The sequence below is a fragment of the Drosophila novamexicana genome, unplaced genomic scaffold (genome assembly GCF_003285875.2).
Source record: "Drosophila novamexicana strain 15010-1031.04,08,12 unplaced genomic scaffold, DnovRS2.1 tig00000009-arrow-pilon, whole genome shotgun sequence".
Taxonomy (NCBI): domain Eukaryota; kingdom Metazoa; phylum Arthropoda; class Insecta; order Diptera; family Drosophilidae; genus Drosophila; species Drosophila novamexicana.
The window spans coordinates 1,856,913-1,884,855 of record NW_020824766.1 but is presented as its reverse complement, the minus strand read 5'-3'; the positions used below and the strand labels follow the sequence as shown (position 1 = coordinate 1,884,855).

The 27,943-nt window shown below is 40.4% G+C and overlaps 3 protein-coding genes across 3 annotated transcripts in view; 2 read left to right on the top strand and 1 right to left on the bottom strand.

Annotated features, from left to right (window-relative positions):
• LOC115768780 (frizzled) overlaps positions 1–10,705 on the top strand; it is a 39,809-nt gene extending 29,104 nt beyond the window's left edge. The window contains exons 2-3 of the mRNA XM_030713478.1: positions 6,461–6,580; positions 10,631–10,705. Coding sequence (XP_030569338.1) covers positions 6,461–6,580; positions 10,631–10,705 — 195 coding nt within the window. The remainder of the gene's footprint in view (positions 1–6,460; positions 6,581–10,630) is intronic.
• A 2,157-nt stretch (positions 10,706–12,862) lies between these two features.
• On the bottom strand, positions 12,863–13,964 carry LOC115766761. The gene is made up of 2 exons (XM_030710748.1): positions 13,046–13,964; positions 12,863–12,951 (listed from the first exon to the last, which is right to left on the bottom strand). Exons 1-2 carry the CDS (start codon positions 13,299–13,301, stop codon positions 12,878–12,880), a joined length of 330 nt encoding a protein of 109 aa, XP_030566608.1. The 5' UTR covers positions 13,302–13,964; the 3' UTR covers positions 12,863–12,877.
• A 12,689-nt stretch (positions 13,965–26,653) lies between these two features.
• On the top strand, positions 26,654–27,140 carry LOC115766764 (uncharacterized histidine-rich protein DDB_G0274557). The gene has a single exon (XM_030710762.1). It carries the CDS (start codon positions 26,721–26,723, stop codon positions 26,994–26,996), a length of 276 nt encoding a protein of 91 aa, XP_030566622.1. The 5' UTR covers positions 26,654–26,720; the 3' UTR covers positions 26,997–27,140.
• Positions 27,141–27,943: the final 803 nt, after the last annotated feature.

Here is a 27,943-nt window from a genome sequence, read left to right as displayed (position 1 = left end):
TGTGGCTGCTATTGCTGTGCGTCAGCTGCGTGACTATGACCGCTGGCAACTGGATTGTGGCCATGTGGCATGAGTGTCAACGTCACGTTGTCCCTCTTGCTGTATGCCTCACGCAGTACTGCGCCTCGTCCCGCTGCGTACGTGTGTCGCATGTTAAGCGATCCGATAAATATTTGCTGGAGTCTTTAGGGCAAGCATTGTACATGGCATATCGTATATATATATATAGTACATGGTATAGCTCTTTAAGTCTCTTTTAAGTTGGTTTTAAGTTGTTAGCATTTAGCTGGCATTAACTGAGATTTGTGCTCTAAGCGTCTGGGAATGATGTTATAGAAGTCAATGGAGCTTCAAGTTGGCTAAAGTTTGCATCTTTGCGCATGGTATATACGTTGAAGAGGAAAAGAAAACTAAGAATTTCTGAAGCACCTAAAGTGCCCTCACATAGTTATTCATATGCGAAATGAATGCTTATGCATATGAATAAAAAATTAATTATACGTAACCCCTTAATACATATGTATGTGCGTGTGCTTATAATTTTTGCCCCCTCTCATTAATGTAGAGAGGCATTCGCATTTATATTCAAAACCTCTTCTGCTGTTATACTCAATAGCTAATTAGGTGGTCAGCCAAATATGTAACCACGTATTAAAAAAGTGGAATATTTCAGAATGTGCTGAAGTATGAATAAATTCTGTGCACCTTTTTACAACACCTTGCGTTCCTTTCTTTTTTTTTAAGCAACGACAATGAACCGACAACATTCACACAGCCTGGAGGCCTCGAGATCCTACCCAACCCTAAAATCTACCCATCAACCTTAATTTGCGTGCTGTGTCACCTTTGGCTACATAAATTTTAAAACGTCGCTCATTATAAATTTCCATTAAAATTACACGATATGTTGCCAAAGTGGCCCCTATAAATTCCCCGCCACGGTGCCTACCCTTTGTAACCCCAAGCATTTGCATTTACATGAGCCAAACACAGGCCCGAATACCCTACAAACAGCTCCGGCCGCTTTTATACCTCCCATTCTTTGCGCATTCCGCTTGCAATTCTGTTCGCTCCTCATCGCTATGGGCATAATTTGTACGTTGCCTCAACAATTTGGCCACGAAAGGGTTGAGCAACAACAAGCTGGATGGGCTGCCAACTTTTGAGAGAGACTAAAAGACAAAAAAACAGAAAGGGCAAAAATAAAGCAGAAAATCAGAAAATCGCGCGCCAAAGAGTTGCCTTTTTTTGCTGTTGTTGTTGTTTTTGTTGTTGTTGTGCTGCAGCACCTCCTACTTGGTTTTTATGCCGCAAACATATGGACGGGTCGACATTTTATAGCCGGCAGTGCTGGCGGATTCGGGATCAGCTCGTTGAGGGACCGCAAAAAACAAATGTTTTTTGATATGCCATCGAAATGTTGAACCCATGCCCAGCCAAAAGCAGAGGCAGAGGCACGAGCACAGGCATAGGCCCAGCTTCAGTTCGATTCAGAGTGTCCTTAATAAAGTGTCGACATGTGTAATTTGTGCGGCCCCCGAACTTTGTCTTCGAGCTTACGGGCCTGTGGTTTTTCGTTTTCCATTTTTGGGCTTGAGGGTTCGCGACCCATCGGATAATATTAATAAATTATGAGTAGCGTTTTTGATTTCGGTTCTGTGTTCTTGTTTTAGTTGCTGTTTTGGTCAACCGCGTTTAACACTTTGTCGCCTCGCATTGAACCCTGGGCACAGCGGGTTCGAGTCCTGCATATTCTGCTGCTCTTGCCGCTTCCTGCGCAAAATTGCCTGTTATGACTGGATGTTGTTGTTGTGCTCGTTGTCGTCTTCTTGACTTTGTGCTCGTTCCGGTCGCGTTATTGAATATCAATTTTTTGAAAATTTATACAATGCTCGAATGCATGTTTTGTTGTCAGCACGGGCTGTTTCCTGTTGTCCTTGCCAGTTGTGCTCAAGTGCGACACAGCGGCGCCCCCAAGGACATGCCAGACATCAGGCATGGCAGCAGGAAGAACAACATGCACACACAAGCAACATAACAGCAGGCTGGAAGACAGGCCCATCCTCTCCTGCAGACATCATGCGTCCCAAAAATCAACCCTTAGGACAATCAAATTGCACATTGGGAATGTCCGCTCAATGCTTTAGATCTTTTGCCCTTCGGTCTCTGCTGCTTCTGCCAACCGACCGCCCGCCCGCTAGCCTGTCTGTCTGCCTATTTTGACTTTAACAACGTCAGCAACACCCCCAAAAACACACACACATACACACACACACACACGTACACACAGTCGAAGCTATCATTAACGCTGTCGAGGGTTGTCTATGGCTTTGGCTCTGACTCTGACTCTGGCTCTGGCTCTGGTGGATGATGAATATGTGGCTGAAGCCTCCAGCTAAACTCTCTGCGGATAAAGTTTTTTGCGTACACTGGGATTCAAACTTTCAGAGCAACTTGTTGTGTGTAGCTTCTTCTTATTATTTTCTTCTTTTTTATGTGTGCTTAGAGTTTTCATAGAATGAAAATTTTATGACCACATAGTCTGGCATAAAGATATTTTATCTTAATTGCTTCGAAAAACGTTCGTGCGACTTCTAAAACTGTCAGAGCTTGTGCCATTAACACTTTTTTGGCTAACTGTCACACGTTTCTTAAATGTATCTCTAATGTTCTTATTTTCCTTGGAATATCTGAAGTATTGTGAAGTACATAAATTCGTTTGCCACGGCTAATATAATGAGTCTGAGAGTAGCTGCTCGAGATTTGGAAATGAATACAAGAATTCAATTATTTTTTCCAGTGAAATTTTATTTGATTAAAATTAGTTAACATAATGGCAGTTGAAAACCTGAAAATTGAAAATATGTAAAATATTTTTATAAAAATATTCATTGTTTCAAATTTATATTTATTGTTTAAATTTGTATCTCAACAAATTTAAGCGTACATATTGTGATACACATTGTAAATATTCTTTCTGATACCCTTAAAATTGATTAATGCCCCTCACAATTTATTGAGGCAATTTTCCGTTTAATATTTTTAACACTTATCTGACGCATCTCGTGTCAGTGTGCGTTCGCCTTTGCTTTGTTTCATTCTTAGCGTTGACTCTCGACTTTAGTCATAATAATTTGCAGGCTGCCCATCATCAACACGCCCCCAATATTCCAACTAGCAGCCTTCGGTCCATCCTGCCTCCCTCTCACCTGCTCCCGTCTAGCCGTAGCTTGCCGGGCATAAAATTTATTTATAATAAATTAAAAACTCCTTAAATGCTGTTCATACTTGCAGCCAGCTGCCATTTTTTATTTCATTTGTAGCCGGCAGCCAAAAAGAAGGAAAATATTTTGTTGCACTGCCCGGCGACGCCAGGGCCTTGTCAGGGCGCAAGGGAATGGGCGTGGCAAGTGGCATCGGGCAACGGGCCCCAGTTTAGTCGCTTGGCGTTTTAGTTGTTGCTGTTGTTCGTCCACGCGGCCGGCATGAAAACTTATGTCGGCGGCCTTTGGGCGCAATTATTTATACATGCCTCATAAAAATCGAAAACAATGGCCAGCCTAGAGACGACAGAGAAGTTAACAGCGGGGGTGAGCAGAGAGCGCAGACGAAGGCCTAACAATGCAATGTGCAAGTCCCAAGGCTTTTGTTGTGGTCAGTGTGTTAGTTGTTGTAGTTGTTGTAGTGGCCATTGTAACTCCTTTGGGCCACGTTGTCTTTTGGGCTTTTGTTCTAACTGTTGCCGCACGAAGTTGTATGCCACAAGCTCTAGTGCTTTAATTGGCCATAGAAGAGGCGTCTGTTTGTCTTATGGAGTTCATTAAAGATACCTTACTGAAGAGCTAGTAAAACTTTTGTACAACTTGGCAGCTGTTGCAACCCTGAATACCCTGCACTACCCACACAATTCATCAGCCTGTCAAGTCTATTCGGGCCCTTGCCGGGCAATGAATGCAATTTAATGATATTACGATTAAGATTATTTTGGATGCCAACCCCGCGGTCACAACCTTGAACTCCAAATAGACATTGGTAAAGAAATCCTGTAAAACAACCCCGTATATTGCATTGTGAAATGCGGCAACGACGCATGTTAAGGCAGTGTGTAAACCACAAGAGATTTGAATTTTAGATAGAGCCATACACACACACACACTCGCTCACGCACACACGCTCAGAGAGAAAGGCAAACAAACATTGCAAAAATTCTTGACTGGCAACGGCGAATACGAAATGTATCTGCATCTGATGCAGATCTCTCGACACATCTGCAAATGTTTGCCTCACGCATCTCTCCGCAACAGACTCAACTCGACACGAACCGACGTTGAACTCATTTCACATGCAGCCAAAGCCCCACGGCGGCTGGGAGGCAAGGGACCATGTCTGCCTGTCTGTGGATGGTCTAAAGCCAAGGCCAAAACGAAAAACAAAAACTAAGCAGTTAGTGGGGAGGAGCTGCAGCAGCTCTGACAAAGACCAACCCCAAAATTTTATGACTTCGGCCTGCGCATTATTTGAAGTTCCCATTAAAAATTTAAAAGGCGCTTCCCGCTGATCCTGGCCTGAATGGATACTGGCCCTGGTACTGGGCCGTGCTCTTCACTCGGGGCAATCATCGTTAGGTTAGCGGCGCAAATTGGGTTTTTTTTTTGTTCGACTTGCAGAGGGGGGAACCCGCCGTCAGCGTCGCCTTAAACGCGTTTTATCTGGCGCGAGCTCAGGCCCCAAATAAGCGAAAACACAACAACAGCAGTCGGCTACAAATTTTATATAATGATGTTAATGATAAGCAGGCAGCCAGCCAGCCAGTCAGCCCAGAAGGATGAGGCAATGGACGACTTGGCAATATTTACGCATATTTGTGGCACATGCAATAACATAAAAAACATAAACGAGAAAGTTGGGATATCTTCGGCACACCGAAGATTTAATACCCTTGCAAACATTTGCCTTACTCGTAAATGGCAATCTGGTTAAGATATCTTTAAAAACAAAAAGTTTTCAATACAAGAACCTAATTTTCATCCGATCGTTCATATGTGATATAGTAGTCCGATCCGTCGGCTCCGACGATGAATGGGGTCGGCGATATCTGCTTCTCCGAGTTATTAATTTCATCACAAATAGAATAGAATATGGAGATTTAAATACCCTTGTAGATATATGGCTTACGGGCTTGCAGATATGTTGGGGAGACTTGTGAAGCTTGAAAGTTTGTTGAAGATTTCTCACTTCAAAGCATATTTTCACCTGTTCTGCATATAGAACTAGTCCAATGTATATAATATTTTCGCTAACTGTAAACTTCTTAAATGCCACATGATATTTTAAGTAATATCAACAGATTATTTCGATGGATATCGCATCAACAGCCTATGCAAGTGTCACACATTTCATGCCATAATTATGATACTTTTTAATAGGGTATAAAGAGAAGAAAACTTTTCACTGCTTTGGCAAGAGGCGGAACTTCGGCAACAGCGGAAGCGCCTTCAAATTGCCTGCAGTTTCGGGCCAAAGTAGCTAAAATAAAAATTATACTCCAAGACGAAATGCGAATTTGAACTTGAAGAAGAAGAAAGCATGTAATAAAACTCTGATTTGATATGGAAACAGATTTTAGCGGTCCCTCCAAAAGGACTCTGACCAAAAAACTTGGCAAATTGATATTTATTATTATTTGCATATTTTTATGCAATTTTAATACCTTATGCACTATACAAAATATCAAATTATTTTATTCATAAAATATATAAATATATCTGTAAAGATTGTTCATCTAGTTTACGGTATACAAATGCTTGGATTGTCAATTAATTATTATATTTAGGTTAACTCATAATAATTAAAAGAAGTAATTTAAAGCAAATTACTGATTTACGCAATGTTTATTGAATAGACGCAAAACCCGTTTCTCTAGTTGTGATTGACTAGAAGGTACCCTGTGCTCCTTAAAAACTTATATTAACTTATAACAGATATTCCAGCATTAGAGATAAAAGTGTGGCCGTAGACTCAAAAAACTGGAGAAAAAAGAGAGAGAGAGCGAGATAGAGAGAGAAAAAGAGAGACCAAAAGAAGGAGAAAAAAGGTTCAAAATAGAGAGGATATCATTTAGCTTAAATTTGCTTTAAGCAATTTTATCATTTTATGAATGGATAAAGAAAAACTCAATAATATACAAATTTTAATTTGCTTTTTATGACAAATAAAATGATAAATTAAATAATGATTAAATGTTGCCCTGTGGCAATTATATATTCCACAGCCAAATCCTTTATTCTCTCTCTCTCTCTCTTTCTCTCCATCTCTCTCTCTGTCTCTTTTCCTCACGCTGTTTATCTAGGTATGCCATCAATCCTTAAATATAAGTCTAATTAATTACGCACCAAAGAAAATTAATTTCCGTTGCGCCGCTTCACTTACTCATTTCCATTCAATTGGGTTTTCTTTACAGGATCTGCATGATTGCGGCGCACCATGTCACGCCATGTTCTTCCCGGAGCGGGAACGAACGGTGCTCCGCTATTGGGTCGGCTCCTGGGCGGCTATCTGTGTGGCCAGTTGTCTTTTTACGGTAAGTGCGAATCCCTTTTTTGTTCTTTTCAATATTAATGCACGCTCGTCTGTGCCACAATGTCAGGCACTCAATTTTCAATTTGATGGCGATAAATCATGAGCAAGACAGAAATGCAGTCTTCGCAACCTCACCCATCCCCTAAACCCAGTCATATACCTAAGCTTATTCTGGCTGCCGTTTGCCAAGGTTTTCATCTGAGTGCTGCCATATTTTCTTTGGATTAAGAACATGCCTTGGGGGGAGCAAGAGCGAACAGCTTGATGCCGGCGTTTGCATATCCTTACCCAGGCACAGATCCTGCCGCCGCCCCGCCTGCTCCTGCACCGAGTCTATTATGATGCTGCGGAGACGACGTTGGCACTTTGGCAAATCCCACGCATTGACATATTACCTGTCAGCGCATATTTTTCAATAAACTTGGCGAAACATATGCGGAGCCCCCTTCTTTGCTGTGAATATAGTTGAATAACTTCTGTTCCAGGCACTCCCTCGCTCCTCGCTATATTCCTGGGGTCCCGTTCCGATGGTTGTTTGGTTAGCCCGCCGCCCATCCAGGTGGGCGTGTAGTTTGCCTTTCGGCTTGTTTGTCGTCGTCGGTTGCATAAAACATGATTGCCCGTTGCTGGCATTGAGAAAAACATAGCCAAGCTTAAACATTGTGGTTCAAAATGCACTTATTGCATAAGTCTCACATAGATGGATAGGTCGAAGGTTGGGGAGCGTGTGCGTGAGGGCATGGCAAGTTCTTATTAAATCGAAGAGTTGTTAACTGGAGGTGAAAAGCATGAACTAGTAAGGAAAGATATGCCGGATTATAAATATTGTGCAATTTAAGACTGTTTTTAGATCCATTTAGCTAATGTTCATTTATTTAAGGATTCTAACAGTTCTTGGCAATCACCAAAAACACACAAAAGGCAACAAAATTTGTGGATATTCAGACATAAATCATCTTTTAATATTGCCCATCGTATAAATTATTGTAAATTTACATATTGGCCTACCCTTTTCAATCCATTTACTCATTCCACATATGTAAATTAACGCCATATTTAAACCTCAAACTCAATTTGTTACCTTATGGGTGTAGCGAATTCTTGCTTGATGCGCAAGTTTTTATTTTAACATATCCATCATCTATCAAGGAACAAAAAAATAAACAAACTAACTAAACCCAAAGCCAACAAAAAAATTTGAATAAAATATCTATTTAGCTGTAGAAAAATACTATAAGCTGGGCAGGGTGAGCGGAAAGGAAAATAAAAATGGTATCCTAGGCAGTCAGTGGGTCGAGATGCTAGGGCGAGGGCTGGATGGGGGGCGAGGGTACACGTCTATGAAATATTTTAGTCAGCAGCACAAATTTGTCCGATCTCTAATGGGTAACGGGAGGGGTGGTGAGGTTGGGAGTCAAGTTACAATTGAAACTGCGGGTGGGTTGCTTGCAGCATGTCATAAAGTTGAGCTACATCCATCAGACACACACACACACACACACACACTTACACAAACACCAGAAGGGGGGCGGGAAGAGCTTGTGCGAGAAGATTGTCACTTTCAGTGCGACGAATTTTGCATAGTTGCTGCTGCTGCTTGTTTTTCCTCCAGTTTTCTTTTGCTTTTGTAATAAATTTGCCTTGCATGTCATTTGTCCCGCATTGTCAGAGGCAGACAGTCTCTGCTTGTGGGCGTGGCAACGCATATCACTGCGCAAATTATTATTTTGTTGCCTATTTCCACTTAGTTTTCCCGACTTCATTTTCCCGCTCTATACATCCACATATTTTTTTTATGATAATGATTATGTTTTCTGAGCGCTCATTTTGCATTTTGCATTTGGGGAAGCAGCTGCTTTCACTTTCGCCCCTCGCTAGCTACACAGATTTGCTGTTGCAGTGGGCCGTCGTCTGTTCCGCCCACTTGACATTTTCATTTTCCATTCTCAGCATTGATGATGATGGAAATGTTTTGTGTGTGCGTGTGTTGGTGTGTGTTGCTGTTGTGCTTTTTATGCATATGATAATACATGAAATTTAGATGATATCCGATTGTTTGTTGAATGAATTTCTTGTGTAACTAACGAGAGTTAATATTAGCGCAGAAAACACCACACGCAAAGCTTTGCGCAGGACAAACAAAACTGAAATCATTTGGCTAAATATTAATATACATTCATGGCTTGTGAATTTATTTAAACTGAACTCACAAATTTAATTATTTAAGTGTTGTCCTTCTAACAAAACCTAAATAATAAAGGAAATTACAACTTTTCTCTGAAATGCTTTGCTTGAACTAAACTCACTTTTGGTCTAGGATTTATATTTTCAATCAGCACACAATAGAGAAACACCTGCCGGGTGCATTAGGTAATTGCAGTAAAAGCATTCAAATAAATAATAATTGATAAATAATAAAGAAGATTTGATTTATTTAAAATTTATAAATTTTTTGTTAAAGATAAAATCATTCACAGAACTCAACAAATTAAGTTGTTTGTTGACAAGACTTTTGCTCATAGATTAGTTGACGGGTTCAGGGCATAAAGATATTGTACCTGAAGAAAACTTTGTGATACTTTTACTGTAATTGAAATCTGGCCTTTGCAATTGTGTAATGACAAAGTTACAGGTGACAGTTCCTCAGGGCTTAGTGTGCAAAGCAGACAGTATCAACTAAAATATAAACAAACCATTTATTTCAATTTCGCAACGCAAGTCAAACTAAAACCAAACAAATATTTTTTACCAGCTCTCCTGACTGCGAACTTTGCCGTTGACTTTGTTGTCAAGTGACAGATAAAATGCCGTGGAATCCGAGGCTCGAGTTAACGCCTGGAGACAACGACAACGCGACTATGAGAGACAACTGTCAACAATCAACACCTTTTTCATTAAACGCATTAGATGAGAATGAGATGAGAATGAGCTGGGAACGAGATGAGAGACGTCAGCCATGACATTTGTTTTACAATGAAAGCGAAAAGGAAATGACTGGGGCTGTGATGGGCTCTCAATGGGTTGCCAATGGGAACGAGTATGCAGCCTAGTGGAATAGTGTGACATACACGTAACAGTGGGCCTGGGCGGGCACAGACGTGAGTGGGAGCTCTGATAATGTTGACAACAAATAAGCGAGCGGGTTCGTTGGTTGCCAAGGGGGTGGTACTCAGTCAGTCAGTCAGCGTGTTGTTGACTTTGATGACTTTTCTTAATTACAAAACTTGAAACAGAAGCTCAGTGAGGTGCATGTTGACTCACTGACAGACAGGCCGACAGACAGCTGAATAATCGGACAGGATGTGTGCAAATATTCCATGTCATGGTGACAACGGAAACTGCAGGACCAGGACCTGAGCGATAGTTGGGCAAAGTTTTACAAAAAGCCTCGTGGAACCTAAAAAGTTTCGAATACTCGTACATTTGGTTTGACATGTTGTTTGACTGGCGGCTCTTCATTTGAATAAATATGAACAACTTATGAATATTTGTTAAATATGCACATTTAAACGACAGCATAAGCAATATTTTGTTTTTTAATCATTTAAATGCCCGACAACCCAAAACCATGAATTGTGTCCAATATATTCAGAAAAAACTAAATACAAAACGCAGCAAAGCCGTAAACATTTACCACAATTTATGCCGCAATTATTCTCCCGTTTTTTTTTTAACAAATTCACAAAAAACCTGTGCGAAGTTTTATGCTAATCATAGGCGCTGAAATAGATGACGACGACAAAAACACCCCTAACTAAAACTAGAGACCCCTCCCCTATTGTTATAGTCTCTTTGGTAGTATGCAAATGACGTCGTTATTTAGTTTGAATTTTAAAATGAAACCAAAATGTTAGAGTATGAAAAAAAATTAATTTAATTTATGCAAAACTCTAAACTGGCAAACGCTAGACAAAGCTACGCGTGCTTAGAGTGAGAGGTTGGCGTTGGATTCGCTTTGATTTTCGAATGCTTTTAATGAGTAGTTTTCGAAATTTATGAGCCGCAGCGGCGTTGAAATTGAAATTAAACATTAAATTCAACCATTTTAGAGGTGTGCTCACACTTTATGTGGGATGCTCGTGAGCTTATCTTCGAGGAGGTGGATGCCAACGCAGATGTCATTTAAAATCTACGAGTTACAAAATTATGAATATAATAATTACGAAAAGAACTTACATAGATACGAATCTAGAGATGCATTCCACTGAGCACAATTAAATATAGTAGAGGGAAACCTTTCATTATCGTAATTTCTCAGCTTACGCCGCCTTAAGCACCCGGTTCTTTGCTTATATCATGTGCAGTTTCTGGAGCTAGCTAAATGTTAGCCGGAAACTGACTAACTACGCCCCGTGTTTATCAAAGCGCTGCCCACGCCCATCATGACGATGAGATGACAACAAAAGCCAAGCTGAAGCTCGAGTAACGCATAATTTTTGACTTAACCCGGGGCAGAGACAGTGCGGGGCTTGGAATTGGCATTGAAGTTGGAGTTGAGAGGGGAGCTCCAGCTCTCATGACTGTTTGCGACTGTTGTTGGTTGCCTTTGCTTTGGCTTATTTCACTTCATTTGTAGCTACATTTTCTGCAGTCACACCTACAAACAGCCACGCCCAACGCCCCTCACGAGAAGTGAGCAGCATGCGTGGCATAACAAATTGCCGGCAAAGTGTATGTGGGGAGAGGTATATACATTTATATATAAGTATAATCTTGAAATGTCAGGGTGAGCATTTAAAATAGACGTCGCGCTCTCTGTGTGCGAGTACGCAGGTTGGTAACCCTTGCCTTTTGCAGTACCCGTCCGCAATCCTTTTCCCGAATTGTTTGGCATAAATAAACAATTCAATTCAATTTTGTTTTCTTTTTTTTGTCTGTGCTTTTTATATACCTTCTGCTTCTCTTTGTATGTCAACAAATGCGTTACAAAAACTCCTCCACACATGCCCAAAATCTCAGGCATAAATTTTGCATGTAAATGAGCTAAACGATAAAGCGTAGGCGGGAATTAGACCTAGGCATAGAAGAACTATAAACTAGGAGTCACAAGTGTTTGTTAACGAACAGTAAGACCTGACTTGACGATACCCTGTAAATGAAGAGTCGGCAAAATCCATCCAGGTTTATAATTTTAATTGATAAACTCAAAGATTTCATGAAAGGATTTAAAATTAGGTGTTACAAACACTTTATTTTTCTTATCTTCTTATTGGAAGATATAGATCCCTCTTATTCAAACTCTAATTCACCTGAGAGAAAGAGGTAGAATATTCATCTGACTAAACTTTTGCTTTAAACTTCAACTTCACCTTAATAATGTTGATCTATATAATATACTAGATATATTGCCAAACTAATTGCCAATGTATATGGGTATGTATGTGAGTTACAATTCAAATTATATATTTCATATACCTCATATACCCTACGAGTTCAACACATGGTATAGTAAGTAAATCCATACGAATGTCTACTTGCGCCTTGCGACAATTGGGTCGTGTGTTACATCTATGAATAATTCAAATGTTTCTCGGTCGTAATAATAATAATAGCAGCAAATTATGCAATAGAAACAACTGCGGCTCCACACTCCTTGGCAAGAGCCCCACTGATAGTTTTGTAATGATCAAATTAAATGGCTTTGCTTAGAGCTGGGCTCGGCTGGTAAGCGGCAAGAAGCAAGATGCATAAGACAAAAGACCCAAGACTCAGCCAAGGCTTAGTCCATGGGTAATGAATTCATTTAAATTGTGCGTAATTAGCAGGCAAAAGCCAGAGCTTGAGTCTTGGGATTGGTCTGGGAATTGCAGTTTTAGTTGATGTGGGCTTATGTGCTGAATTGGTTTGTCTGGGCTGTGTGGGCGGGCTTTTGGCAGATTGAGTTGCCTTTGCGGCTCGTCAAAGTGGTTGACTGTGGCGTCATGTAGGCCCAGAAGCCATTTAATTGGAAATTGCCTTTAAAGCCTTACGAATTGTCAAGCTGTTTGTGTGCACATAATACTGCGTATGGCTACAAGCGAGCAACTCAGCTCGATGGGAAATTGAGCCCTTTAGCATTATTAAATATATAATGCTCTGGCACTTAACTACAGCAGACGCAGGCAAGTCGCGCCCTAAATGCTTGGTTGCCAAGGACTCTGCGGTTCTGGTACTCTCATTAAGGCCAGCTCGCTTAGCCAGAAACATGCTACAAATGAGCTCAGATCAAATAAATTGCACAACAATCAGCTAATGTGTAGTGCCTAATGACCGGGTCCCGACTCTCGAGTCCCGTGTCCCGTATCCCGTATCGGAATCCTCAGCTTCTGCTGTCCTCCTCTCCGCCTAATGCATTTTTAAGCCAGTCGGCAATGAAAAACGGCGACGCGGCATCTTTAATATAATTACAAAGTTAATTAAATGTAAATTCATAATTAATATGTTTATTTAATTTGCTGCCTTCTCTTTTAACTGGACAGGTGCTCACCTTCCTGATAGACTCGTCGCGTTTTCGTTATCCAGAGCGTGCGATTGTCTTTCTGGCCGTTTGCTATCTGGTCGTCGGCTGTGCCTATGTGGCCGGACTTGGTGCGGGCGATTCGGTGTCGTGCCGTGAACCATTTCCGCCGCCAGTGAAGCTGGGACGCCTGCAGATGATGTCCACCATAACGCAGGTAAGTCAAGCCAAAGTTCGAGCCGCGGTGGAGCAGGTGAAACGAATTCCATTTTTTATTTACCAACATCCTTCTCGGCACTCTTATTCTCTCGCAGGGTCATCGTCAGACCACCGCCTGCACCGTATTATTCATGGCATTGTATTTCTGTTGTATGGCCGCCTTTGCGTGGTGGTCGTGTTTGGCCTTTGCGTGGTTCCTGGCCGCTGGACTCAAATGGGGCCACGAGGCAATTGAAAATAAATCTCATTTATTCCATTTGGTTGCCTGGGCGGTGCCCGCACTCCAAACGATATCCGTTTTGGCACTGGCTAAAGTTGAAGGTAAGTACGCAATCCATTGGCTTATTAATAATAACAAGCGGCATACGGATACAGGAAGTGAGAAAGAGAGACCGACAGAGCTGCCACCATTGAACTTTAGCTTGGGACCCCACTTGGGGCATATTATAAATTACCAGCACTTAATAGATACACAAACTAACCGAGCCCAAAGGCCTCTGTCTCTGGCTTGAGCCGCAGTCTTAGCCGCAGCAGCCGCCGGTGCTCGTCATGTAAGACGAAACCGTCATTAGACATCATTTTGTGGCATTAACTGTATCTATTTCGATGCTGCAAAGCCCAAAACAAGACCAACGAACCTAAACAGCAATGCAACAGTGGTCAACAATTTACACATTTTGAACAAAATTTAAGAACTTGAATTTGAGCAGGTTTCAAATGAAAAGTTAGTAAATGTGAACAAATTATTACATGCAAACTTTTATTCGAAAAATGAACCTGAGCTGTAGGCCATAAAAAATTAAAATTTCAATTCTTCTTTCCACATAATTGGATTTTCCAGTTATTCTTTGAAAACTTTTTTTGCCGAAAACCCTTATTCAAATTAACTGAATGACTATATACACATATTACATAGGGTTAACTTATTCCCCAAGGAAACCCTTTGTATTTTTGTGCAAAATAAAGAGTTCTTTGCCCATTGTATCCTCAAAGCAGACGGTGCGTGCCGCCAGTTTCACAGTCATTTTGTGGTTCATTTAAAAACGGACCGGGCCGTGCTGCCGCCGGAAAGTTGATGTCCGCGATTTCTAAGCAATTTAATGACCTACGTGGTCGAAAGCCGACACGAAATAAATCTTAGCCAAGAAATGTAAAACAAAATGGTTGCTAAAATGGTCACGTTAAAGTGCCATAAAAAAAAGTAGAAGAAAACAGAGTACTCTGTATATTTCCCTTTTTATACTCTTTATTTGAGCTTAATTTTTGGGTCAAAGAACACGCAGCGAGCACAAATCTCGGGCAGCTACCGAAGCAAATTCACTTTGCTGCTCAGCTCTGGAGTTACATATTTTGGATTTTTTTTTAATGTATTTTACTTTTCGTGGATAGCCGCTCACATTTTTGGGCTTAATTAGATTGCGGCTTAATGACTCAATTGTGTTTGGCATTATGGCGCATTAGAATTTCGCCAGCTGAGAAGATGGCTTTGCGGATGCTGAAGCTGATGTCCGCCTACCGCTAAACACGCTCACATGCAGTCCCCGCACCCGCAGTAGTTTCCAATGCGAATGCGAATTTGGGCAGTAATTAAATACAGCACCACATGATTATGGCTTGTTAGGCAAATCCAATGAAAGTGGAGAGCACTCGCCTGGACTGCTTCTGAATGGCCACTTACGATTCTCCATATATATTGAACATTAACAGGCCGTTGTAAATGTCGAATGTAAAGTGAGAGGCTGGGCACGGGCTTAACAACGGATAATAGCGGTCGATGTTGATGGAATTAGCAAGTGGCTGAAACTACTCGTAAAGCTGAATTAGAGTGGGGCGGTCATTGTTAAAGCCATATTCTGAAATGGCTTCTGTCTTATGGCTTTTGCTTGAAAGAATATGTTAAATGCTAACAATATTCAGGACGTTGTTTACAAAAAAAAAAAACCAGCTAGACAAACAGTCGAACAAAAAGAGGCACAGAAACGACTTTTCTTTTTCGAATTCAATTTTATTTATAAGCTGGCATCGATCAGTATCTGCTGATCTCTACCAAACGAAAGACTGTGAAATAGGATATAGTTACAATGTCTTGTAACTTTTATGGCATTTACATGGAGGGTTATTTACAATGATGGGATATTTAAAATGAAGGGGATTGAGAACATAGGCTTATAGTGTAGGGTATTTAAATGACTCGCCTCGCAAGTAGATCGCAGAGGTGTAACCTTTGAAGGCGCCTCTCTGTGATGGGGTTAATCTGAACCCTGGTTCGGATGCCACAGCATCGGTTTATCTGTCAGGTATAAAAAAGTGTTCTCTTTATCCATACCCTTTATTAATGTTATGCTACATATTGCTGAATATTATTAAAATTTACCTTACATAGTTGAGAGTCTCTACTCTCTCTTGAATGAAATATACAAATATTTGATATTGTTTGTTTTTTCAATAATTTTTTGATTGTTTGTCATATTTGAGTGTGATATTTTCCCAACTCTATGGCGCACACGCGCTCTGAACATGTCTTCAAACGAGCTCATCGCAATTTCGCAAGTGCTGTGCAAACACAATCAAATATTTCCACTTAAACAGGCCTTCGGTAAGGCCCCTACCCAAAGCCCACAGACACTCCGCTAATGCATGCAAAATGGCAAAGCCATAAAAACATATTTTTCACCAACGCACGGCTGTATAATAAAAGATGGAAAACATTAACAACCAGCCGAAACGATTTATGAAAATCTTTTCCACTGCTTACCCCCCACCAAAAAAAAAAAAAGGAGGAAAAACGATGACTTAATGCACTGTGCACAGTGGAACAAGGAGACAACGAGGCAATGTCTTGGGCACTCCTCAAAAAAAGAGAGAGGGAGACACTTTTTAACGGTAAAAGGCGAAGGCAGCCCATTCAGAAACCATTCGGCGACAATTAATGTTAAATTTAAAAATACATTATTTTAATGTGTCGTCAGCTGGTTGAGAGCTGTTGCTGCCGCTGCTGCTGCTGCTGCTTCTGCTGCTGCTGCCGGTCGGAGGCGACGATGATGGCGGCGACGTTCCGTAAACATGGCCAGGCGGCAGCTCCAAGCTGCCATCTTCCAGCTCCCGGCTACCAACTTTGTCTAAAGCCTCGCCGCCGTTGGCTACGTGCATTGAATTTGTAATTTGTGCACGTTCGCAGCAAACATTGAATAATGCTCACAGATACGAATAGTCTGCCCTGCCCTGCCCAGACGAGCCCAGCCCGTTTCCCCTTCGCCGAACCGCCCGCCGCTCCACAACTCTTGCAAGCACTTTTCGCTAAGTAAATAAACGTTAGCGACAGACCCTCGACAAGGGGATGAGGCGATATATCGGAAGGGGAGAGCGAGGCTCTTGTGAAAACATCAATTTGTATTGACTGTGCAACGCGTTGGCAGCTCATTTGATGGATTTCCCTTTTTGGACCAATAGAGGCCTATGAATCACCTGCATAGGTGTATTCTCTGTGCTTAGACAGGGATTTCAATGCAAAAGGCAAATATTTAATTTATGCTAAATGCCTGGGCAGCAAACTGTTGGGTGTCCGTGTGTGTGTCCGTGTGTGTGGCATATCAAACAGTGTGCGATAATGCCCTAGGCTTTATTACACCAATTGCTATCCAAATCGCGATTGAAATGAAGGTTTTGATATAATATGGTCATGAACTTTAATTTTCAATACGATCTGTGAGCAGAATGTTTTATAGGTTATATTTGGTAAATCATTCAAATATTTTTAAATATATATAATATTGAAGTAAGCCTGATTAATAATTAGCCTGGAAGTTATTACAATTTAATTTTGCGGCTTATTTTATACTTCTTTGCTTTTCGTTAAAATGCTTTAAAAAATGAAATATAAATCCATCTCTGACACAAAAATATGTAAATTAACAAAAAGACGCAGAGACGAATGACTGTGACTGAGACGACGTAGTCAGAAAAGAGGAGGGAAACAGTTGAGAGAAAAGAAACTTAACAATTTGTTGCGCTTTTGCAATTTATATGGTGCAAGTTGTAAGTCGCAAGACGAAGTCGTGTTCCAGTTTCAGTTGTCTCTTTAGCAGCGCTTTTGATACCCTGTTGCAAAAGACTGAAGGGGTGTACTTTCCATAAAGTAAGCATATGATATTATTAAGCCCTCTGTTGATTTACAACATAATCTATAAACCTTACTTTCATAAACATAGGGTATGTTCTGGTTCTAGTAACTAGTTCTTTTACTTGTACGTTTTCCTTCATTTGTCAAACTATTATCGTAAGGCAAAAGCAGGAGAGAAAGGCAGAGTGAGAAAGAGAGAGGAAAAAATAATAGAACCGACGACCAGCTATGGAATTAACATAATTTATCCAGGGCTTGGAGTTGTGTGGGGCTTGTGGGACTCGGGTAGCTGGGATTGCATTAGTTGGCATTTGGCATCGAGCACAAATAGCCAAGCAGCTCAGCGACTTATCGAGTGGCATATAAAAAATTGCGTATGAATGATTTATGATGTCGCACCACAGAGGAAGAAGAACTCAGACCAAAGTCCCAGGATCAGCTGCATTAATGCATTTCATCACCAGAAGCTGTTAGGCGAGCACTTTGTAAACGGAAAATGCCTTGAAAGAGGGTAAAATTATCCTGCATCCTTGCCTGAAGCCTTAATAAGAAAAATAAGAGTAAATATCAACTAATTGGAAAAGAAGAGAAATTTCTCAAACGTTTTCCAGGCAATTTAGCCATGTAATCTTAGAACGATAGAAATGTGACCCAAAGCATATGAATGAATTTAGCAAAGAAAAAAGAAAGCGAATTAAATGAAATGCCAAGCAAATTTCACAGTGAGACTCGACACACATGGCATGCAGGTCACATACACGACCAGTTCACAAAACAGATGAGCGAGAACCTCCTCAAACTGCGAGGAATTTCTGAGTGAAAATAAAAAGATATGAAAATAAAAAGGTATGAGTAGTCGAATGAATGAATACCCAACACTTTTTGAACTTGAAATACATGCATCGCTTATTAAGGACAATTGAAAGGAAATATATGTATATATATTGTTGGTTATAAAAAGATTCTTAAAATAATTAAAAAACCCCTGGATTTTGAATATGGATACAATTGTATAATATAGCTTTGCTTTAAACCATTTGTGTTTCTATAAAAAAATGTATTTAAGATTAGTTAGTTGAGCTTTCCTATTATTGTCATAGTATACAGTATATTTTATAAATTTATGTAATTTTATTTATCTGTGAATTTTTCCATTAGTGTAGCTGCTCATTTCAAGTGTGACCATATAAAACATATAAGGTTTTCGTCATGATTTCCAGTGCTGACCAAATTTCAAACTTCAAAATATAGTATTCTGTAGAGCAAAAGTAAAACTGAAACTCAAACAAATGGCAAAAGTAAGCAAGTTTCCAACAAGTGTTGACCAACTGGCAGGACAACAACAACAACAGCAACAATTGCTGCAACATCAGCTAAAAGCTGCGGCAACAATATGCGTCGTGGCATGCGGCAAAAGTTGCGCGCACTTTGACGCGTAAAACCGGTAGCAAAAATGGCTGCCAACGATTGCGGCGATGGCGACAACAAAAAGCGTGAAACGTGCGTGAGTCGCCAAGCAGCAGCAGCAGCGGGAACAACAGCAGCTACAACAGCAGCAGCAGCAGATACGCATTTAGAGATACTGCGATGTGTTGTAGCTACACTTGACTACATGTGGTACACACGGCTGGATGTTGCGATTGGCTCGGCTTCTGTTCAGCTTTAGCTTTCAAAGCAACTTGTTGTTGTTGCCGTTGTTGTTGTCATGACTGCGGCTGCTGCATTGAGTTGCCGCTCAGCCAGACGTTGACATTGTTGTTAGCCATATCTTTGATTACATTTACAATTTGGCGCTTGTCTAACTCTCAACTTTCGGCTATGCAAACTAGGCCATGACACATGAGGCACTGTGACAAGAAAAGCGCTTTCCTCATATGTATATATCTTTAATTACATTTCTTGGGCTTTTTGAAATTTCAATTTAATTTAAAACAGTAAGTGCATCTACAATTCGAACACATTGTTGTGAATTTTAGCTTCAAATGTTGTATGGCTTTTTTATTTGCAAGTTTGTGCGGCTTCCGTTGCTACATTTTTTTTGTCTTGGCTTTGTTTTCTATGCAGATTATTTGTTTGATTACATTTTCATATGTAATTTAAGCACAAGCAATAAGTCTGTCAGCTTGTAGTACTACGTGCTCCATTAGGTTAAAAAAAATGTTCCCAATTTGCTAGCAAAATTTTTGTACAAAATCTCCAAGAAGCCATTTTAGGAGAAAGTAACTAAATTGGCTAAAAGTCTAAATTGATATTTACCTTTTTTTTATATTTTATTAATATAATTATGTTGCTATTCAGTGTTTAAAGCAGGCTATTTGTGCAGTACATTCATCAAGCTTAAGCTAGATTCATTTCAACATGTTTGCTATAGGGTATCTTCCTGTCACTCCCCTTTCAAGTTCTCACTTTCCTCTTAACTGTAATTTTACTTTATTGCAACATTGTTTAAGTTTTTGTTGCTGTATTCTCGACAATACAATGTAAACACCTTAAAATTCCCGAATTTGGTTTGGCGGCGCTTGGAGTATTTTGCCAAACTGAAAGATTAACCCTTGATTGGATATTGCGCGTTTGAACGTTATTCATAATTATAGAGAACAGAAATAAATTTCGTATAGCGGTTGAGATCATTAGGGTCTCAAGATGTCGGCACTGGTTGTCCACTAATTAGTGGCAATTAAAATCATTAATTCAAATTAATATAATTTGAAATAACATCAGACTTGGCCAAATGACAGAAAGGTTGTTTTTCGCGTTACGCTTCTTACGCGCCCCAAAGGCAAGTATCCCAACCGTAAGCTGCGACCCGGGCGGGCAGAGGCCAATGACCAGAGGGAAACAATGGCACAAAGTGTGAAAAGCAATGTTAATGATGCGAGATCTAAGAACCCGGACAGAGACTAATGAATGTGTTGCAGGTTTCAGAAACAAGTTGTAAGTGTCTAGAAAAAAAAATGACTCAAATTTAAGGGTAAACAGCCGCAAATGATAAATATTTTCTTGCCAAAAGGTAAAGGCGCTGAAATATGGTAAACACAAGAGGTTCTGTTGAAATTTTGATTAGGATTAGCTAGAAATGTAACATATATATATTTTCGATAGGGTTGAGTTCAGTTAGTTAAAGCCTTGTCTTCGGATTTTAAAATTTTAATATATTTCTCTCCTTGCTCGAGCACTAAAGTCACATAAATGCTTGCTAACTTTTTTTTTTCGCAAATTATTGCCACATTTTGGCATTTGTCTACCATAGCCGAGGCTTATCGGCCTGCTGCTTGGTGGCGCATGCCGCTGTGCTGTTTATTTCTAATATCCTGCCGCCGCTGGCGACAATAAACACGCCCACATTGAATGGTTTTCTGAGCATCTTACATAAAGCCCATAAAGCGCAGCGGTTGTTGCTGTCATTAAAATCTCTTCTCTTTTTTTTTGGCAACTTACGTTGGCAGGTTTATACTCGTATCGAGCATCGGGCATATCCTTCGATATGGGCCCTGTTGTGGGCAATTCCAGCGCTTCCTGCGGCGCTGCCAGCACCTTTAACCCCGGACAGACGCAACCACCCAGCACTTATCAGACATTGAAAAGGCTTTTTGCCCAGAAAATTTCTCCCCTTTGTCTAATTTGATAAAATGAAGACGAAAGCGAATCTTTGCCATTTTTTTTTGTTTGCTGCTTCGTACATTCGCGCTCGTTTTGGGCGTGTAAATTGCCTCTTCCTTATGGATGGGGGCGTGGAAAGTTCTATACTGTAAAGTGCTAAAATTGCTGGCGGGCAAGGATTTCTGTTTTCGCCGAAAACAAAAGGAAAATCCACTCGATTTCAATTGTGTAAAAGAAAAAAATAAGAACTCTTGTTAATTACGTGGTCCATAACTTTTTTGCTTTCTCTTCATATTGTCGAATGCAGTCGCCGCGTGGGTTTCATTATTAGTTTTCCAGTGGAGTACGAGCTCAGGACTCAGGACTTTGGTATCGCTTTTGTTTAACCCCAGTGCGTCCAAATTTATTGGCACAATTTCAAAAAACGAGCAAAGTTTTTGCCACGCCAACACCTTTCACATGTTTTTGGCATGAAAAAGCGTTAAAAGTTTTTCGCCTGGCATTTTTGCATGACGTGTTGTTCTTCTTGTTGCTGAAGTTGCGTCCTGTCTACCTCTCGCCTTCTGTGCAGCACAAAAGGTAATGGGTTAATTAAGGTTTTTGCTAGCCGGGTTGCCAGCGCTGCCAGCATTGTGGGTTAATTAAGTGGCATCAAATTTAATAACGAAAAAATTGCAACTTAATTGATTCAAAATTGCAAGCCAACAGATGACGAGTACTCGAAGCCAAGCCCAGCAGTGGCTATGACGTTGACATTTTGAATGAAAGAGAGGTTAAGCCAAGGCTTAAACGAGGTTAAGGTAGGGTTGCCAGACTGCCCATGAAAGGCAATAGTTAGTGTTGCATAATGCGAGCCAAACATACAAGCAAAAGTGGTTGAACGAAAATGGGTTAGGCCTCAGCTTGAGTAAAGATTGAAGTTTAGTTGAGGTTAACATGAAGTGCCCTTTGCATAGTTTTCATATTTGATTAACTTTTCCTATTGGGAAAGATTTCCTCATTGAGTTGATTGGAACGATTTTCTGAAATTTGAATTAAAAAAAACAAAGGCAACTGTTCAAACATTTAGAAAAGAGCTTCTATTCAATTTTCCATGCTAGCATATCAAATAAAGCTGAAAGGATTTTCTTAAAATAATTTTCTTTCTATATTCCGTTTTGTGTTTTCTTTTATTTTGAGGTCTTTTAAAACTGACAGCTTTTGTCGAATTCGTTTTCTCCATGGCTAGCCAATGACCGGCGCCAAATTATGTACAACATCCGACAATTGTGGATAAGCGATAGCTTCTAACCGATACCATATCATGGCATACTTATAAACGCATCGAGAAACTTGGCAAAAAGAGAAGAAGAAATCATTGGTTATTGTTAATTTATTTCCTTTTTGGCTTTAGAATTTTTTATTGACTTGCTTTGCACGCTCGGTGCTTTGGCGGACTGTGCAGACCATGCGGACTCTACGGATGTGGCATTTCCGGTGCCATGTGCCGCACACACGACCCAGCGACTGTCGACTGGCAGCACCCGCAACCCAAAGCGTGGGGGCATTGACCATAAATGGCATCAGGAGAAAGACACAAAACACACACCAACACGACACAGTAGACACTCCGCCTGCAAGGGAACAGGATCGGGCAATAACAAAGCGTCGACACATTTAGGGCACTTTTAAGCGCCTTGGCCGTTTCTTGTAATGAACTTTTATTTGCATTGTGCAAAGGGTGCGGCTCGGGGGTTAGGCGGGGATACAGCTGCAGACAAGTGTGCCACATTCTTGTTCAACTCAACCATAAGTCGATACACTTGCCGCCCATTTCAATTCATTCATTTATCCCATAAAGCGACCGGGCCCCCATGTGTCGACAACGGCAGACCAAGAAGTCCTCGACTTAGTCTCTGGCGTGGGCGAGTGCGGCAGCACCCCCAAATCGATTTATGGGCATTTCCGGGTTGAAATCACTTAAAAGAACTGAAACGGGGTAGGCTGCTTGTTAGCTCCTCAGTGAGTGCAGCCTTTTGTCCTCGGGGCTTATATTTTGCCCCCTTTGGATCGCATTCATTTGTACGTCTATGCGTATTTGCTTTCACCCTCTCTCCCTGTCTATATATATATATATATATATATATATATATCGCTCTCTTTTTGATTTCAGTTTTGTGTGTGCAAAAATTTTGCACAAATTTGTAAGCTTTATAAAATAAATATTGCTGGGACGCATTTTAAGAAGGGGACCCCTTGACTTGACTTCGGGGTTTGTTTTGAGGCGCTTTTGACTCGCAATCTACTTAGGACACAATGATTTTTGATGCTTTTCAAACGGTTCTCTGTCTGTGGTTTGTTTTTCGGTTGAGTCATCTATAGTTCTCCGTAAATATTGTTATTTTTGCGCACTGATTGTGTTATTGTCATCGGACTAATGGATATTGCACTCATGGGCTGGCCAGAATAGATAATTGCGTAAGACTCACCCTTAACTATTTCTTTGATCGCTTGCCTTTAACTTGCTTCAGTTGTGAGCTAGATTTAAACAATTTTTTCAAATTGGATGTTCCAAAACTATTAAATATTTATATCATGACATTTTCTTCTTTAATTCCAACTTAAAAAGTTCTATATGAACGAAATAATTTTGGCTTGGTATTCCCCTGTGAAATTAAAAGGCCTGTATTTAAAAAAAAAAAGTTTATTTAATTATTTGACTGAATTATTTAATTCATAAAAATAATGTAACCGATAAATTTCGGTATAAAATTGTCATTCATTGTAATACAAGTGAAGACTATTGTCATATGCTCGCCCGCATCCTAGTTATATAAAGCTTTTAGTCAAATAGTCCAAACTTTTATTGCCCTTGTAACAGTTAGTCATGTTGCAGCCTGAAGTGCTTTCGTCTACTAAAAACGCATTAAATACTTTGTATTTAACTCAAGTGCTCTACAAATATGCACACATAAATTCTACGCATAGCACCGAAAAAAAAAGTATTTTTAATAACCGTTCAGACGGGAATGCTGCCACTTTTTCGGCGTGCCGATGTTGGCCTTATAATTTTGATGACTCTGGGCGGGCGGTCGTCATGTTTACACTTTCAATAAAAATCTACTCTAGTTTAATGTGCTGGACATACCCGAGGGAGGGGCTTGCTGCCCCTATGCCATTCCCAACGCCAGATGTGTCCGGCTAGCTGAAGCCACAATTATGGCCTTTAACCCTTTTGTCAACAACTTGAGTTTATTTGGACTTTATATGCACATGATGGGGTTGCAGTTGTCGGGTGATGCTGTCTGGCTTTTAGCTGATGCTGGCCAAAAAATGCCTTTGAGCATTGTCATAAGCGGGTTTTCGCAGCTTTCCGGTCCCTCCGACACGCCTCGTCTGGCCGGCATAATAATTTTATATGGTTTTTGGCTGCATTTTTGCATAGTCAGGACGGGATGCTATGGCAAAAGGGCAGTCAGCTTTGAATTTTGTACGGTTTGTTGCAGACTGTCGAGTCTGTCTGCCGACTGTCCCAAAAGCATAGAAAATTTGCAGTGATTTTTGTGATTTCTGTTCGTGAGTCATGTCAAAATGCCCCAAAATACTTTAAGGCTGTGCTATGAGGCTTTCAATTAACCCCGGAACATATATGCATATATATTTATACATATTTATTTATTTGGTTTCGCCTTGTTTGGCTTTGCATTTTACTGTTGACATTTCATTATGCGTTGAAAATTGCTCACCCTGTCAGCAGGCATGGCATTTGGGGGTTGCAATTTTGCGTATTTTGCCAGCACACGTCATAAAAATAATAATAATAATAATATTTGGATTTGATTTCGCCTGGAAATCGACAAAACCCAACAACCCCCGACGCGTGTTTATAATTTACGATAATTGCGCTGACTTGTGACATTTTCAATTAATTTGAATCTAGGGGTCCCCGGATTCCAATCCTGTGCAACAGCAACAATAACAACTTTTTCAACAGTTGTCGGTGTATTAATTAATAAGCCATATTTATGTAAGGGCACAGATTATAGGTAGAGGGAGAGGGTACGGGGCTCGGGTTTTCGTATGTATAAATTGTATTTGATTTGGTGTGCCCCGCTCAGTCCAAAAGGCGGTTGTCGATTGGATTCCTCCGTTAATTTATTGAATTTTAGGCATTTGTTACTTATAATTGGTTGAAGTGCAGACCCTAAGGACTTTGGCAATTAAACAGCTACCAAGAGTTCTTTAGCTGATTGCTTTATTAAAGGTTAATTATTCAATTTTAATATAATTAATCCAATAATATAGAATTGTCTTAATATACAGGTTATATTAGTGTATTATTACTAAAAAAGTTAGCTACTAGGTTTCCTTAGAAGTCATTTCATCTCTTTTATTTATTATTTATTTTATGATTATCCATTTATTTTCCTTGAGCTTCTGACTATACCTTTTTTTGTTCAAGCTCCTAGAAAAACTCAATTTTCAATTCGATTTCGCTCACTTTTGGGCTAATAAACAACCTTGGCATTGGCTACAAAACTTTGTCAAGTACTTTAGCGGAGTTCCATAAAATCAAATTTATGCATTACCTGCATTCCGCAACACCCATTTCCCTTGGCTCAGATATTGTCGCCTGACGCTGCGCCCCTGGGGAGCTCACACTTTAAATAGGCATTAAATTGATACAGCAAGCAAAAAGTTTTCCATTTTTTCTTCGCCCCCCCATTTTTTCCACTTTACCCACAGCGCGTGCTGCAACCCTCCCAACGGAGTTTGCCATCGCGCCACACAGTCTAATCGCTTTATAACTTCTAACGCAGTTTATCTGCACAGCCGCCCCCTCCCCCGCCTCCGCGACCTGCACCAGCATTCGAAGGGTTCAGTCGGAAAAGTTATGTTAAGTCTACGAAAACGTCGCTTGCACGCACTAAGCGCTTGATATGACAACGCCCTCACCTACCCGCTCCCGCCTCTCGCTTCGAACAGCTCTAACCAACACTGGCAAATGGGAAATCTCCATACAAAGCACTTACTCGTTCTAGTGTATTTCACTTTGCTCTGCTTTTTTCGCACTTTTCGCGACGGTCTTTTAATATTTATAGTATTTCCAGCATATCTGGCAGTCTGTGTGTCTGTCTGGCGGTCTCTTTGTCCAGACCCTGGTATGCAGGCGGAAATTATTGTCGGCGGCTTCTTGCATTTAGTTTTTCTGGTCTTCTTTTTTTTTTGCATCTTTCAGATGCCAAAACTTTGCGACGCCGCTATACAAAAAGTTGCTACACTTTGTGGCATGTTTTCCATTTTTTTCTTTTTTTTACTTGCTTCGCTTGCGTTTTCCATAAGTTTTGTCGGAGCTTTATTCGTTTTTCTCGTGTCTGCCTTGCGGAAAAAGCGTAAACAGATTTATTTATTTATTTACCGCGATTAGTTGGCTTCGTTTTTGTGTCCATTGTGAATGAGTATTCAATGGCGGGAAGTACCCAAAGCCGAATCGAGTTACTCACCTGTAACAAAGATTAGCCCAACCCCCAACAAGATAGCAACTGTGTTTTAATCTTTACAACTCAATATGTTAAGTGAGTCACACTGATGCACAATATGCGAAGTACCCAACGATAAGATAACGTTTCTTGTACATTACCTGAAATTGTTATCTGGCAAACGAAATTGCAAGCTCTCACTAAGTATATATTGGCAATTGGTGCCAACTGTGGCACAGTATAATTGCTCCACTCGAGGAATTAAGAGCTCCAGTCAAAAGGATTACGAGGAAGTTATAGTTCAGCAATGCCGCCACCACATCACGACGATCGTCTCTTTGGCATCCATTTGGGCCTGCACTTGGGACACCATCATCATCACCATGGACACCATGGCCACCACGGACCACCGCCGCCACCCCATCACCATCATCATCATCATGGACCACCGCCGCCACCGCATTACGATCATCATCACCATCACCATCATCACGGCCCACCGCCGCACCATGGACATGTTGACCACCATCATGGACACTGGGACCATCACCACCACCATGGACCCCCACATCATCACTGCTAAGTGTCAAAACTCAGGAATATATCGGAAGAGGAACTTTGCGATCTATGTGTGAAGTGAATTTAAATAGTTATGTTTATACAAAGCAGCCACGAATTTTATTTATTCTGTACAAAAACACAAAAACTATATATATATAAATATATAAATAATAAAATATATAAAAAAAACGTACTAAATTAAAGATCTGCATTTATTTTCAAGTTCCTGATTCGCATATTATTTTTAAAGTCCATAATAGACCCTCAAAACAATCAAACACCTTTTAGTTATAGCTAAATTAGTTGTTTTATATTCGCATTAATTGTGAAATTGAAACTGAGTAACACTTATAAATAGAAAATGACGCATTTAGAAAAATACGCGATAGCTTATCATTTATTTGCCAGTAAAACATTATACATAAATAAACACTTCAAAGTAATGACTTGAATACTGCAACCACCTCAAACTTAGGCAATGTTTGCGTGTGCTTGTGCGTGTGTGGTTTTCTACTAGATAAATAATTAATCTCTTAACCGGCACAACAATAAGCAGCGATGCGAATTAGCCACAGTGACAATTCAATTAGGTGGACCGCGCTATAAACCCTACGTAACTAAACGCACTAAGCGCATAAATATAAATGCAATTAAATATCGATGGCCCATGCAAATATTGGCCAATTACAAGCCATTAGAACTGTTTGTCACAAAACGCTAATTAGCTGCAGCTACAAAATGTGTAATTTACCTTTTTTTTCTGCTAGGATATGGAGTGGCGGGCTGGGGAGCGACTGTCATAAAATGCAAAGTGTTGCCAATCGCGTGGGACGTTTATTCGACACCTGGAAATATTGGTAATTAAAATTCGCCAGTTGGCCAGCCTGGCCGTCTAGTCGTTTGCCACTGACGTTGTCTAATAATGTTGTAAAACATGTTGCCGTTAAATAAACCGACAGACGGTCGAAA

Excerpts from the sequence above, each read along its gene's own strand:
- LOC115766761 (XM_030710748.1), bottom strand. The coding sequence starts at position 13,301 with ATGTTGGTAAATAAAAAATGGAATTCGTTTCACCTGCTCCACCGCGGC. Across the intron at positions 12,952-13,045 it reads GCGACGAGTCTATCAGGAAG|ATGCCGCGTCGCCGTTTTTC; the intron begins GTGAGCACCTGT and ends ATTATATTAAAG.
- LOC115766764 (XM_030710762.1), top strand. The coding sequence starts at position 26,721 with ATGCCGCCACCACATCACGACGATCGTCTCTTTGGCATCCATTTGGGC.